Source organism: Coenobita brevimanus, chromosome 66 (assembly GCF_032717465.1).
Source record: "Coenobita brevimanus isolate Jiangsu-jjx chromosome 66, ASM3271746v2, whole genome shotgun sequence".
Classification (NCBI taxonomy): Eukaryota; Metazoa; Arthropoda; class Malacostraca; order Decapoda; family Coenobitidae; genus Coenobita; species Coenobita brevimanus.
The window spans coordinates 17964006-17978200 of record NC_137019.1 but is presented as its reverse complement, the minus strand read 5'-3'; the positions used below and the strand labels follow the sequence as shown (position 1 = coordinate 17978200).

The 14195-nt window shown below is 39.4% G+C and overlaps 1 protein-coding gene across 1 annotated transcript in view; it reads right to left on the bottom strand.

Moving 5' to 3' along the window:
• The window catches only part of PDZ-GEF (PDZ domain-containing guanine nucleotide exchange factor), a 413241-nt gene that overhangs the window by 21496 nt on the left and 377550 nt on the right, over nt 1-14195 (bottom strand). The window contains exons 12-19 of the mRNA XM_080276690.1: nt 13273-13486; nt 12422-12669; nt 10771-10870; nt 9383-9594; nt 8867-9013; nt 8144-8296; nt 6676-6967; nt 6214-6483 (exon numbers count right to left, since the gene is read on the bottom strand). Coding sequence (XP_080132816.1) covers nt 6214-6483; nt 6676-6967; nt 8144-8296; nt 8867-9013; nt 9383-9594; nt 10771-10870; nt 12422-12669; nt 13273-13486 — 1636 coding nt within the window. The remainder of the gene's footprint in view (nt 1-6213; nt 6484-6675; nt 6968-8143; nt 8297-8866; nt 9014-9382; nt 9595-10770; nt 10871-12421; nt 12670-13272; nt 13487-14195) is intronic.

The window sequence follows — 14195 nt, the reverse complement described above, 5'->3', positions numbered from 1 at the left end:
CCCAAACACTTCCACTGTGAGTAGCTGATAAATATTGCTACTATCTATCTATGTACCTATTGCCACATGCCTTAATCCCATATCAGGTGGCCGCAAACAAGTCACCTCCATGTCACCCTGTCCAACACCATTTCACTGCCCTGTTCTCAGCTCACACCCCCCTCTCTCATATACCTCTCCACTCCATCCCTTCATTTCATCCTCAGCCTTCCCCTTCCTCTTCCTCCCTCCACCTCACTTGCATACACTCTCCTCGTTTGTCTCTTGCTCTCCATCCTCTTCATATGGCCAAACCACTTCAGTTTCTCCTAACGCTTTCTATCACATCCACATCCATGCCAAAACGCTCTTTCACTTCCTCATTTGTCAGTCTGTCCCTCCACGTAACTCCACGTGCTCCTCTCAAATACAGTAACTCATTTCCACTGTTCTCACTCTGACTTGTGCCCTTTGAGCAAGGTCAAAGCTTCACTTCCATACGTTAGGGTTGGTATCACAATACTGTCATGCAGTGACTTTTTTTACTTCTATGCTCACTTCCTGTTCCTTATCACTGCTTTCAAAGAACCAGCAACCTTCTATGCTGGGTGACAACCATATAATCAAACTATGGTGCCTGGTGGTTTAGTGGGTAATTAAGGCGCTCAAACCAGATTGAGCCTGTGTCGGTTCATATCCAAGGGATGGTTGTGGTTTATTGCTTACATAATACCACTCGGGGATGAGTGAGGTTGGTCACACTCATCTTCAATGTCAGGACCAACTTGCCTAGCCCTGGGCTCCTAAGCTCCTCATTGGGCAACATAGGTTTAGATGATAGATGGATGGATGGACATACCCTTTCAAGCACTTCATCCTCTAAACTTCCATTCTTCTCATCACACTATCCAATTACTTAAACACTAACATTTCCCATTTTCTCCTTATCCAGTCTCACTTGTACATTCAGTGGCTTCATTTCTCTTGAAGACCATAACTTTACTCTTCTCTACATACACCTTTAGATTCCATTTCTTACACACTCCCAAACTTATTCACCAAGCCTTGCAGTTCCCTTTTGTCTTCACTTAACAATACAGTACCATCTGCAAACAACAGTACAGGAAGTTTCCAAACACTGCCCTCTCCCATTAGGGTCACTTCAACATCCAACATCCACTGCCCTACCTTGTTACACAAAGGTGAAAGCCAGGAAAAAATACTGTACCCTGGACACCATGTACAATGAGAACACTGTACATAGTTTGAAATGTTACAGTTAAGGGTTTTCCTAACTTGTACTTACTTCAGACTCAAGAAAACACTTCTTTGCACTTTAAAAAAAAAAAAAAATGAAAACGCAGTGAATGGGTTAACGGCTGTGATTCTTCACCTTGCTCTCCATATTGCACAATATTTTACAGTGTATACTTTTATTCACATATTAAGCGAACAGTGCAGTACAGTAGAAAGATAAGTATCATTCAGTAGTAGAAAATATGGATACAATAGCTAGCAAAAAAAAATAATTTCTGGTTTACTGTCATCATCATCATCACTGTTCTCACAAGGGATGTGATCGAGGTATTTTCCTTCCTCTACCTGTACCTCAGGTGTAAGGCTGCTTGCAACAAAAGTGCTGGGCACTGAGAATGCCACATCCCTTTAAAAGTACGAAAATGGCAGCTACAGTCTCACAATGCTCCCTTTTTAGTTGTATTTTATGAGTTGCAGGGACTATGTGAACTGTATTCTTTTCTTCTCCATCCCTAATACTTAGGTATGTTTGATTTATATACAGTTCGAATCCTCAATACACAAACATTTCAGAATATTACATCATTCCAATAATATTTTTTTTATTACAGGGCTCTAAAAATAGAGACTACTGCAATACCATAGACAGTACTGTAATCTGATATATACCACTACAATAACCAAGTATTCTGGTTACAGTACTTAATTTAAACTACTTACTACAAGCATATGCCCCCATAACACCATGCAAAATGGCATAATATTATACCTTAAACCATTCAATCCTGTGCTCTATTTGATTTAATTTATCCATACCATTTCCAGATGATTTTACTCCACTTGGGAAAACCCTTTTGTTCTGACGGAGTTAGCTGTTGTTTTGATGGCCCAAAATTCACCTGGATGTGAACCTGGTGGACTGCAAACTAAAGTGCTCTTTTACAATCCACACTCTTCCTTTTGGGAAACAGGGAGGAATATGTAGGTCATCTAGGCAGCAGCATTGCCCAGTTATATCAAAGCCACCACATGAAACTTTCTCTCTGGCACTGATGAGGCTAATGAAGGCTGTATCAAACTTCTCCAATTTTAAAAAGTCTCCCTTAAGCTGAGTAAAATCATCTGGAGGTAGCAAAATATATATATATATATATATATATACAGTCTCCCTTAAGCTGAGTAAAATCATCTGGAGGTAGCAATATATATATATATATATATATATATATATATATATATATATATATATATATATATATATATATATATATATATCCTCTGGCTGAAGGGGCTTGAGTAAAATATAATTACATACTGAAAGCTGGGCATTACAGTACTGTACTATATGTATGTATGTAAAATGAAGGACTTTTACCCTCAGAATAAACATAGTAAGTGGGGGGGGTGATCATGCAGCCACAGATGTCCTCCACAGAAATCCATCCAAACATCACATGACAGGTGATAGATGTGACACAGGGAAAACAAAGGAAAGGGTCAAGCAATGGTGGGTACTACAAATATGCCTGTTTCTGATTTGCGATTGCATTCTAACTGGCTTTGGGTGATTTTATAACATCTCAACCTCAGCAATTTCTTCTGCACATTTTACCTCAATATCCTCTTGTATGGGATTTAGGCAAAATATGTCAATATTAAAATGACAAACAGTACACAAGAGAAAGCTAATGCTAAGTATACAAAAGAAATCGCTGAGGAAGATGTGCTACGAAGCCTCCAGTGCCTCCTAGAAAACAGTTCTTGGTACTGATGTGAGAATTCAGTAGGGATTTACCAGTAGCCTAGCCTTAAGCTGCATGAATTATAACTTCATTATGCATCATTCTTCAGCTTCAAGAGGCACAAAAGTGCCATTTCAGTAAAGTCATACATTATGGTGCAAAACAGGCATCAGACATCTGTAGATTAATTATCTCCATGGCTGGGGCTCAGATAAAAGCACCTCTGATATTATATAGTAGAATAAAACTCGGTTTCTTCAAAGAACCTGTTCAGTACTCGCATATTTTCCATCTCTCATACCTCAAGAGGTCTACATCACACTGAAAATTCAGTATCTTCCCAACAAACTTTACCTCATCACGGTCACATCAAGACACAAATCTATACACTAATACTGTATTCAGGTAAATCTAGGTACAGACGTGATACATAATTATGTGACAACTCTGCAATCCCCTGTATTTATGTGACAAATTATGGTCAGCAACAGTCATAGTCTATCTCTCTATAACCAGACACCTTAATCTCAGAGGGGGTGACCATGAACAAATTGCTTCCATGTCACTTTGTCCTCCATTAAGTTGCCCTTCCTCTATCTCACACCATCCTTATTAATACAACTCACTCGTATAGTCCTTTTACCATAGAGTTTCTAAACATAAGCAATTTCATGTTCGTTGCCATATTGATCACAAAATGTCGTTGGAGCTGGGTGAACAAGACTGTGAGGCTGCATCTCACTGCCTTCACTTGATAAGAACATCTGTGACTCTTTCTGGTTAGGCAGGTTAAACATGGATGATGAAACTTGACAAATATTGCTCAGTGGCTGACAACTAGAATCATGACTGTAACCTGAATTATCACTGTGATCAAAACTCTTGCTTTTTATAAATGCTGGTTTATTTTTATTCCTCTTTATTGGGGATGATGATGAAATGCTTCTCCTACATTTATAAACTTGATTAAAAGAGGATAATCCATCTGTATGCAAAGTTTCAACATCACTATCTTTCTGATCTGGCAGTGTTCTGATTTCTTCTATTGGAGACAGCATAGGAGCACTATTTGTCCTGCACAGTCTTGGTCTGTCAAGGCTAAGACTAGTGGGTCGATGAACATTTATGGTCGGTGGCTTCAGCAAGCTAGTGGAACTGTACTTGTTGGCTTTTTCCATTTCATTAGGTACCCATGTACTCTTCAAGTCTGAATTTGAAATGGGCAAAGGTTTTGCTTTTTCTGTTTCATTAAGCACCCATGACCCCTCTGGGCCAGAATTTGAAACTGATGACGATTTCAAATTCATTTCTTCTTCCAGTTCTTTGACTATTGCATTAAGCTTTTCAGCAACTCGCTTCTGAACATCGGGTCTACCTTTGTATTTAGCAAGAAAATTAACAGTTTCAGCTAAAGTTCCACTGTGCTGACTGTTATATCTGGAAAGCTTTTCTTGATTTGATTCATCAGATGAATTACTGAACACTGAAGAACAAAACGATTCATCCAAGTGGTCGACTACTTGTCTTCTTTCATAATCTGGGTTTAAAGTATTCAGTTTTGACACCTGGAATTTCTCAAACCAATGTGGTTTTTTTGACAAAACAGAATTATAATTTTGAACAATTTTTGTATCTAAACAAGCCTCAAACTTTTTTGGTCCTTGGTAACTCTGTACACCAAGAGAAAATGTCTTTTTTTCATACATACATGGTAATGAATTATCTAAACAGAATACTCCATGCTCAGTTTCTTCTTTATTAATTTTATCAGTTACTGGAATACTACTAGAGGAAGCAAGAGGCTCATTAACTTTATATATCCTCTGATACTCATTTCTGATGACTTTAACACGTTTGGGTGCTGCTGGGAAGTAAGTTTCTTTATTGGGAGGACGCCTCTCAACGGTCCCATACTTCTTTTCGGTAATTTCCACTTGCTCATCTTGACCCGAAATCTTCTTCTCCAGGAAGAAGCGGGAAGGAAGGCTTGTGTCGTCTTTGGAGATACTGTGATGTTTACTGCGCTTTATCTTTTTAATCAAAACCGTGCTTAAGGGACCATTATCCCAAGCAAACATTGTATGCAGTGGCTTTGTTACCTTTGGTCGTTTTACTGTACCTGGAGATGCATCCCTAACACTTACACACTGGGAATCCTCAACCTGATACCTTCTAATGCTAGGTCTGTCAATTGCCTTATCTAAAAAATCCTCACTACTACTTCTTGTGAATATGGATCGAGCTAAAACTAGTGGAGAGGTTGGCCTACTACCCCAGGTCTTGAATGATCTTAAGCTACCCTCATCTAAAAAGTCCTCACTCTTGCTGCGAAATATCTTCTGAAATATTCCTACATTCTTGGAACATCCAAATGTAGGTTTAGGAGTACCATGATCCAGGGAGGTATTTAAATTCTTTGGTGAACTGTTTCTCGGTGAAGCCCCTTGAACTACTAAAGTTGAACGTCTTCTGCAGGGAGGTACAGGATCTTGTTCTTTACAGCTTGGAGAATCTCTTATCTTTGGAAAACATTGTTTTTTTGGACAATCACAACATTCTTCACGATTGGTAGTTTGTACTCGGTTACCACACCGCCCATTCACGATATGGCTATTCTCTGTAAGCACTGCGGGATCCTTCTCTATACCACTATTATGCTTCATACCAAAAGCAGGAGCAGTTTCAGTTAATGGTGTGGAAGTTTTGAATTCAAACTCATCACAAGTGGGGAATGTTAAATTGAGTTTGGAAATGGATGGCTCATCAAGTTTTGAGATCCTAATATCAGGGCTTGTTGAAGGTGTTGGAAAACTTCTAGAAAATTTATCATGCTTACATATCAGTTTCAACTTTCTTGTTTGCTTGTTGCGCATAAGAGATCCAGAGTATTTCATAGGCTCACTATCACTACAACTACTGCCATAACTACTATCAAAGCTGCTACTCAGTTTCTGAATCTTACTTAAATCATTCTTCTCTCTGCTAGTTTGTGAGACGTTAAGATGCTTTCTAGACTCCAAAGGGGTTGAGGCACTACAAGATGGAAGAGGTCTTTTCCCACTGACATTAGTATTAGAGACAGACAGTTTTTTCATGGATGCTATGAGGGCAGAGCAAGAGGCAGCATGCACAAAGGAGAGAGAAGAAGCTACTTTAACTGAAGAGCATGACGTGTGTGCTCGAGCGGTTGCATTATAAGAGCCTACTGGAAGGGGTGCGGGATCTAGCAGCATACCTGAGGTGTGGGATTTATGGAGTTTGGAAAGGGAGGTGACAGAAGAGGACTCTGCACTAAGGTCCACAGGAACAGCATGGGTGTCAGAATGGGAGCGCTCATGGTTAGAGCGGGAGTTATTGTTGGAGGTACTGCCCCTGCGTGGGGGACCAGGGGAAGGGGTAGGGGAGAGTGAGTGATGGGTTGTGTTGGAGCGCGGACCGTGATGAGGCTTCGTCTTGGGCTCTGCCAGGGCCTTCATCTTGCTTATGGACTGGGGAGATGTAGCTCCTGCAATATGAGGAGATTGCTCAGAGAAAAATAAGCTACTGCTCTTTGAGGGCAAGAAAGTGTTAAGCCAACGAACAAGAAAACTTTAATAAGTTACCATGGAAGCAAAAAGCCAAGCAAGATTTGCAAATTAATCACTCAAAAAAAGATGGATTATGACATTAGTGCAATATTCAGGTTACACAATCTTACCAAACTTTGTCGATTGCTTCTTGCCATCAGATGTCTGTGAGGTGGATGAGGTGGAAGAGGTGGTGGATGGGGTGGGGGAGTTGGGACGTCTTCTTGGTGGGGGGTTGGTGGGAGGGGCACTGTTAGAACCGCCACTACTACCATTATTATTGTTGTGGTTGCCCATCCCTCCTGCCGCCTTGTGTCCCTCAGAGCCTCCCTCACACTCAATGGACATATTTCGAAGCTGGTCCTCATCTGTGATTATGTTCATGCGGGACAAGTATGCCTTCACACGTCGAACCATCTGGGCCTGCATCAGATTAGGGAATTATGTGGATAAGATAAAAATTGTATGAGCCAATCCCATATTACAGAACACCTTCATCACAGACTGATAGGCATATGACCATTTGTTTAAATGGTCATTTAGATTTTAGGACCTTTTTTCATTTTGGTTTTTCACTTATGCAATCACTGTGACACTGAATTTTCATTATATGATCTGTTGTTTTGCTTAAACGATCCCTATGAAGCTTAATTTATTACCAACACCTGTTTAAAAAAAATGCAGCCCTATCGTAAAATGAGGACATGCTGTACTCCCTTGAAGGTGGGTGCGTAGCTAACTGTACATTTGGGGAGTGATTATATTAGAAAGGTTTTGCTGTTATTTATGGCCCATGGCTCATCTGGATATGAACCTAATGGAATGCAGGCTGAAGCTGCCCTTCTCTCCTGCAGTCCACCAACTCACATTCAGAAGGCCTAGAAGGAATTGGTTCCGAGATGTTTGTATAACCAGGCTGCACAGCCACCTCACAATACTGGACATAATGCAAGTAGGTAACCCTCTCCAGCAGCAAGGTGATGTGCAAAGACAGGATATGAAGGCTTCAACAAATGAAGGATTGTGTGAAAGTAAATAAATAAAATCTGTGTGTGGAAACAAAAGGTTCTGTCAGTGGACCACAGAAAGTTACATGAGGTCCCAAGATGAGAACTACAGGTTAATGGACTAGACATGGTTACTTCTGGAGATGATGGAGCTGTATAGTATTATCTTTCTTTTATGCTAAAACTTTTAAGTGTCTTAACTAAGCTGATTAAGTGCTTTAGCTAGCTATGATAATGAAATACAAAGTAATAAAAAATGAAAATAAAATAGATTAAAAGAAGAATCTTAGATTTGACTTTTGTATTAATTTACTGGGAACAAACATGGCTGGCAGATTCTAAATTCTGACTTCTTTCAGTTGTGCAGAAAGGACTGAATACAGAGGAAACTGCAGATAAAGCAGTGTGGAAAGCTGCCATTAGGTGACCAAGGCTTGGAGCCTTTATAAAAGAAAAGTGTGTGTGTGTGTGTGTATTTACCTATTTGTATTTACCTATTTGTAGTATACAGGAATTGAGCAATGCTCGTGTTGTCCTGTCTCCATGTGTGTGTGTGTGTGTGTGTGTGTGTGTGTGTGTCAGTCTTCCATACCTCTTCATACATCTTTTTCTTGTCAGGGGCTGCAGTGGACTTCTTCCGCCTCTTAACTGTGGCAATCTGGTGACCTCCACTGCCCATTTGGTTGAGGGAAATGAGGGCAGAGCTTGGTGGTTGCCCTGCTGCATCCTGAATATTAAACAAATCCTGAAAAATAAAAAAGATACGAAGTTCATCCACCCATCCATCATCTAACCCTTTATTGACCCATAGAATTAAAACTGTTTTATTATTTAAAAAAAAAAAAAAAAAAAAAAAACCCTTTACTGATTTTCCTAAAGACCCTCAGACATGTCAAGTGGAAAAGAAAAGATACAAAGTTTATCCTATACCTATCCAGAATCTACAGTATTTCCCTATTGCTCAGGGTTGGGCTATTTGGTTAAAACAGACTTTACTGATCTTTCACAATACAGTACCTTACAACTTTTCATAAAAACATCCTCTCTAAGACCATTACACTGGTCCTGAAGGAGACAGACCTACCATGTACTCAAACAGTAACAGTGGGTATTAATACCAAGGTGGTGCTACATGAAGGTGATGAGACAGACTTAGCATGGACTCAATGGGGCCAGTAAGTTTAAGTGCCAAAGTGGTGATGTGAAGGTATATGCATGCAAGAAGATTCCTTTGCTTCAGGGAATGGACTATCAAGTTTATGCCCAGTAAGGGAAAAAAAAATATATATATATATATATATATATATCTGCTTACATAAGGAGCAGAGCACATGTTTTGAAGATCTCGTATGTATCTGGAGATCATGCGTAGTTTCTCAAAGTTGATGAGGCCTTCCACTTTATCGTCATTGCCTTCGTGGGTAAAGGTTAAGTCTCTGGCCACCACAGGGTAGAATGGAATCTGAAAAATATTGCATATTATTATCACAAAATCATCATCATCATCCCAACCAACACCATCACAATTATTCCCATCATCACCATCATTAACTTCATCATAATTATCATCATCATCCTGATCTTTCCCTCAACTTAGGATGGAGTGAAGTAGGGTCCAGATACATGAGAAAAGAGTGTACGAAAAGTGCAAGAATTATCAAGTCTGCCCAGTGAAACGGACCACACAATCATTTACTTATTATTTAGGCCCTTGCAATACCAGTTCCATCTCACAGGTCTACCATATTTACAGTATTTTGGGGAGTAATTTTCTTTAAAGATGTGCTAATCTTCTATATAATGAATACTACAAAGTTAAATGTATACTTACGATAGGTGACTGGATATTTTCATTCTGCACTAAATTCCTGTATTTGCTCATGTTTCTCGAGGGGTCCATGAGGTCCTGCATTTCTTGGTACATCCTTTGGTACTTGGAGGGAAGTCGTTCCCAGGTTTGCTTTAGTCTTGACACAGACCCATGACCCAATCCAGACAGAATGGCAAACATTGAGTTGAAGTTCTTGCACTCCTTGCATTGTCCTACAAAAAAATTATACATGTAAGGGAGTTCCATCCATACATCATCAAATCTTTTTCTGCCTCATCAGAAGCATATGGGCCCAGGGCTACCATACTTAGTCCAAACATTCAACCAACCTCACTAGCCCCTGAGTGGCATTATGTGACCAATATATCCTAACTATCTGTTGGATATAAGCTCTTGTGGGCTCCAATCACCTGGAGCACCTTATTTCACCTTCATATATATATATATATATATATATATATTCTTAACCCACTTTCAGATACACTGTAGACACAGCACATGATCCATCCATCTATCTATTTCTAGTCGATTACTGTCCCATCAGGAGCAGTGGGGCCAAGAAAAAAAATATATATAATCTACTGGTCTATCATCAAATCCTTTATTGTCTGATCATTTATTGCCCACTGCATTTCACCTCTTCTACATCTCACCTCTGCAAGTAATACAGTTTTCTGAAGCTCAGAGAAGCTTGGGATGTTCTTCTCTCTACTATCTACAGAGGATTCTCTTTGATATGATGAATCAGGAAATAAAGTGATGGATATGCTCTAATTGTGAAATAGACACAATGGAGTAGTAAACAAATATCCTATATAAGCTCACCATCCACTCACCCAATGTAGTGCTGCTTTGGGTGTCTGCCCTTTCCTCTCTTCCTTCCTTCCTCTTCTTTCTTTCCTTCATTCCTTCCTCTTCCTTCTGCCTACGGGTGACTTTACACTCCCTCTTCTGTCTTTCTTTCCTTCATTCTTTCCTCTTCCTTCTGCCTACGGGTGACTCTCTGTACACTGAGTGACAAGCCAAATGGTTTCCTGTACACCAGGAAACCATTTACTATGCTGGGTGGTAACCATATAACCAAATTATGGCACCTGGTGGTTTAGTGAGTAATTATAGCACTCCAATCAGACCGAGCCGGTGCAGGTTTATATCCAACAGGTGGTTAGGGTTTATTGCTCAGGTAATGCCACTTAGGGATAAGTGACGCTGGTCACTCTTATTTTAAATGTCAGGACCAACTTGCCTAGCCCAGGGCTCCTACACTCCTCATGAGGCAACATGGGACTGGATGATGGATGGAAAAGATAATATGGATGAATTTAAAGTGAAAACAGGCATAATATGTCAATTCACAACTAAAAATTAACATTTTCCTTAATACATACTTGCTACTTTGATGAACTGTTTGATAATCTTTGATCTCTTGACTAGATTGTGTTCAGAGCAGACCTCAGTTACCACCCAGAACATTTCTCGATTCACAAGCTGGAAAATGGTAAAACATTATATATAAATTCAATGACACACAGATATCCAAGCTACAGTATATTCAGCAGTTCTGTTGCCTTTCCTGCTTCTCTCTTCAGGGACTTTGAAAACCAGAGAAACGAGTATGAAGCAGCTGATACTACGTGGCCACAAACAAGCATGTCAGTTGCTGCAAATATGCAAACCAATTTTCAAAGTTTATGGAGAGAGAAGAATGACAGGCAGCAGGGTTTGCTGCCAAACAAACATCATATTCCATATCACTTAAGTACAGTACAGCAGATCCTTGTTATATGATAAACCTGTATGCACTGAATCATTCACCATATACTATAACTAAAAGTCAGGACTTTTTTGAATATTGCATTAGCATTTTCACCTATACGATCATTAGGACTCCAATCATGGCCTCAATGGCAAATGTTCAAAACCATTCATTCGTTTATTCAAAATCATCATCATAAAATAAGTGGGTGCTGTATTCTAAATTAATTTATTAACCCCCACTGCGCTAATTCTTATCAACCCGATTACCTTCCCTGGGTAATTTTTTTTGACTTTTTATTTTAATATTAAGATGATTTTTTGTCATCAGATCAAGTGCTTCTGAGCTCGAATACTTCATCACCCTCGTCTTTTTGTAATTTATGCCTCTTGGGTGAGTGTGAGGGCAGCAATAAGCCACCAGCACCATGGGAGGGAGACGGACGTGAATCTGCCATTGCAAGGCTACCAACGAGGACTTAGTTACTAAATACACTCAAACCTCGATTTAAGGGACCTCCATTTTAGGGATTTCGGATTGAAGGGACTCCATATTCCACCTGACAAACAGACAAAACCATTCAAAAATGATAAATAATGTCTAGGTTATACATATTAATATGTTTCTTTATACAGTACCCATAAAATAATACGCATAATCATATAAATAAGTAAAATATGTGAAACAATCATTGCATTTCATACTAAGATAGTCTTTATATGTGGTAAAACAATGGACATTTTCAAGTAAGGGACAAATTGATTCCCCATTTAGTCCCTTAAATCGAGGTTTGAGTGTATACGGTATTTGGCAACAGCAGTGTGGCAGGGCTTGGCAACAGCTCTGATGGTGTAGAGGGAGACTCAACATTCCCACGGAAACCACTGATGCTTCCTTGCGTTTGAAATTATGGCACGGAGACCCATCACCTCAAATAAGGCGATCAGCGCAGCCTGCATAAAAAATATCCAAGAAAATATACAACCACAGATTCAGAAGTGGGTGTCAGGAAGCACACACCTTCCTATTTTTAGCAGATCAATGATTGCTAGTAATAAAAAAATGTTATTTACCATAATTTTTGCAATGAATATCTTAAATAAATGTAATAACAGAATCATTTCAATGATCCATGTAATTTTGCCATAAATTCTACGGAACTTGGTAGTGAGCCATGCATTATGAAATCAACAATTCCACTAGGAGTCACACCCACCCACCCACCCCTTTTTTCACAGTGTTGGATCCAATCCTGATAAATGCTATCAAAATATACACCGTACCTCTGCAAACTGAGAGAGAGCTGGAGTTCCATAATTGGACTTGAGATGGAAGAGATAATCAATATACTCTGTTGGTTCAATTTGCCGGAAGACTGTGTAATCTTCCAGGGTAAGCTGAATTGCGAGTTCCACTGAGTTGAGTTGCAAGAAGACAACGGTTGACTCCCTCACCAGTTCATTAATAATATCATCAGGGAAGAGTGTCTGAGGAACTGTGATGTTCTTCAGGTAGTATCTGCTACTCAGCCCTGAAATACCAAAGACACCTCCATCATCATCATTATCATCATGACCGTTTTTTCCCAGTGAAAGATCAGGTAGGACCCAGAAACAGGAAAAGAAATAGTAAGAAAGTGAGAGGACTAACAAATTCAAGTATTACAAGTATAATTTCTAAGCCTGAAAATATCATTATATACATCATTATCATGGTCATCACCTTAACCAAACTTTTCACTATTATACAGGATGGGCATTACAGGTCAAACTCCCCAAATCTGAACAGCCAATTTTCAAAGACCTCCACTTGCCAAATATTTTTTCAGGCAACAGGAGGGTGTTGATTTCATCTGTCCATACACAATCAATGCATATTTGACAACAAATCTCATTCAGGGACATGTAGAACAAGAGATGATAAATTATATTACTGATACTGGATACTATGCTTCATTGTATTTACTGTCCATGGTGCTTTTGGCTATTTTACATAAATTTGTCACAGTTATCATTATGATTCCACTTTCCAAAATATTTCAGTTTCCATAAACCCTTTGGACCCAAGCATTCTGAATTTGGGAATTTGTACTGTATTGGGTTAATCACTTTTAAATTGCATATATCATCCTTACCTATCCTCTCAGCCAAATTCTGTAAAGAGTCTGGTAGCCGCTTCTGCTTTGTAATTCCTTCATCTGTAACAGTAACTTCATACAAGGCATAGTTTGAGGAACCACTTGGGTCATTGATGTTGAATATTTGCAAGGCTAACATCACCACCTCCCGAGCCGTAGTTTCCTTGTGAACTGGTAGGAACTTTGCTGTCTGATCAGTGGTTCTGTACACCTAGAATAAAAAACAAATTCCATTATGATATAAGGTATCATCATCATCATCATCACTGTCTGACCTTTTTTCCACCCAAAAACGGGATGGGGTAAGATCCAGAAGTATGAAAATGGGATATGCATATTTGGAGGATATACAATGTGTTTGATTTCAAAGAGAAAGTATCATACAACTCAGCCACCACTAAAACAGAAAAGTCTCTAATGTAAAGTATGGTAGAACAGACTTTTTCATTCAAACTTGGACAAAGATATATCATAAGAACATGCCAAGTTAAAGTAAAAAGAGTACAGTATAGCTATATGCTCCTCCTCGTCCTCATCAGTACCACCACCATCACCCAGACTTCCTTTCCCACCCCCAAGGCAGGGTGAGGTAGGGCCCAGAGAGCCAGAAAAAAAAATGACAGAATGTATCTGAATAAGTCACACTCCCCTTTACTCACCAATCAAGTCCCAGGATTCTTGGCTCCACATGGGATATAAACACGTAGCTTCATACTCAACTATCTGACAGAGTCAATCTGATGACTGTCAAGTGTCAAGTTTGAAAGGGGTGCCAAACCCTGGTCATACATTCTAAATGAAGTTCATCTGTTCAGCTCAATCTCTTGTCAGTTCCCAGGCCTCATTATTTCCCATACCTCTCTTTCTCACATACTAAAAACTTAGACAAAGATATATGCTGAGGACATGCCAAGTTAAAA